Source organism: Lissotriton vulgaris, chromosome 3_2 (genome assembly GCF_964263255.1).
Source record: "Lissotriton vulgaris chromosome 3_2, aLisVul1.2, whole genome shotgun sequence".
NCBI lineage: Eukaryota > Metazoa > Chordata > Amphibia > Caudata > Salamandridae > Lissotriton > Lissotriton vulgaris.
In genome coordinates this window covers 55058305-55059927 of record NC_141690.1, presented here as the reverse complement: position 1 = coordinate 55059927, position 1623 = coordinate 55058305, and the positions used below count along the sequence as shown (strand labels likewise).

General features: G+C 43.2%; 1 protein-coding gene across 1 annotated transcript; it reads left to right on the top strand.

Annotated features, from left to right (window-relative positions):
- Positions 1-232: 232 nt before the first annotated feature.
- LOC147725327 (dynein light chain Tctex-type protein 2B-like) lies at positions 233-996 on the top strand. The gene has a single exon (XM_086964504.1). The coding sequence runs from the start codon at positions 267-269 to the stop codon at positions 651-653; it is 387 nt and encodes a 128-aa protein (XP_086820630.1). The 5' UTR covers positions 233-266; the 3' UTR covers positions 654-996.
- Positions 997-1623: the final 627 nt, after the last annotated feature.

The following is a 1623-nucleotide window of genomic DNA, read 5'->3' as shown; positions in this document are numbered from 1 at the left end:
TTCAGAATGGAGTGAGGAGGACGATTACTTCCTAGCAGGTAGGAGCTGAGAACAAATAATATGAATAAATGTCATCTCGGAAAGCAAAGGTTGTTAAAAATGTTCGTGGAGGGTTGGGGAGCATGATGTGGAGGGGAGAGGAGAGTTTTGGGAGGGTTATGTTTCACTCGACTGGGAATAAGAAAAGTAGTAGATTGAGATGGGCAGCAGTCCGTGAGAAAGTATGGCGGACATGTTGAAACGTTGAGCTGAGGACGGGATCTGCCATGGGAGAGGTGGAGGGCTCGAGCACCGGGCTGGAGAACACCTACTCCATCCGGCCCAACTACCACCACAAATTCAAAGCGAGTACTGTGAAAGAAATAATTCGTACCATGCTCAAGGCGGAGTTATCCAACAAACTTTACGACCCTACAGAAGTTCCGGATATGACAATATCTCTATCTGAAAATATTAAAAATAAACTGAAAGATATGGGATATGACCGATACAAAATGGTGGTGCAGGTTGTGATTGGTGAGCAGAGGGGAGAAGGAGTGAAGATGGCGGCTCGGTGCTTCTGGGATGCTGACACTGATAACTATGCTCAAGAGGTTTTCATGAATGACAGTCTATTCTGTGTTGCTGCTGCGTTTGGCTGTTTCTTCTATTAACGAAAAACCACTGATGTCAACGGGGCCACGCTTCAGAACAATTTTTGTGTAAACATTTATATATTTATACTTACATTTATATTCTAGATGTTTATTTTGCACTTTCAAGCAGCGGCTTGGCCAGCAGCCTTGTGTCGTCAAGATTTGTAATTTACAAATAGAAGCGTTTTTAAAGTGTTAAAGGTTGCTTTACTGTACAGTTAACACAATTCTAGCAAATGTTTCCTGAGGTTTGTGTAAAAATGCTTTGTATTTTCTCTCCCTTTTCTCGTCCTTTCAAAATTCTGACACATGTATTTATTAAATGCTCTTGTAATGTGACTGATAAATGACCTAATGATGCGTAATTTAGAAGTCACTGCTCCCCTACATAAGATCCATGATGTCCTTTCCCCAGTAGAAAATACTAACCCCGTGAGGTCAGAGATTATACTAGTGCAAGACACGCGTGGAGGAAACCGGCTAAGCCAGCAGTTAACAGAAAAATCCAGCAGGTCATGGACCGAGAATGGAACTGGGCCCATAACTGAAATTACCAACATAAAACCATATCTGAGTACAGTAGATAGGACTAAGACCCAACTCGATAACGAGATTGAAGCCTTGCAAGAGGGCATGGTCTCACAATTTAGGCAGGAAGAACCCTGCCCCATCACTGAGGGGTTTTGTCTGCTAAAGATATCTTCCTGGAATATTGCTGGGCTTGCGAAAAAAGCGCGTGACCAGCTATTCCTAACTTTTATGGAAAAGCAGGATATAGTCTGCCTACAGGAGTGTTGGGACCCATATGAGACATCAGTAGAGGGTTTTAGCACTTTCTACGTTCCCTCGATCCAGGGTAACCGAGGCAGGGGCTCGGGGGGACTTTGTATCTTTACCTCTAACCTCTGCAACATAGAACAGAATATGTATGAGGCAAATGGGCCAAAAGCAGGTGTAGGGAGTTCACTACAAGGATTGTTTTTTAAAT

Bases quoted from the DNA above. Each gene is read 5' to 3' on its own strand.
- LOC147725327 (XM_086964504.1), top strand. From the start codon at position 267: ATGGGAGAGGTGGAGGGCTCGAGCACCGGGCTGGAGAACACCTACTCC.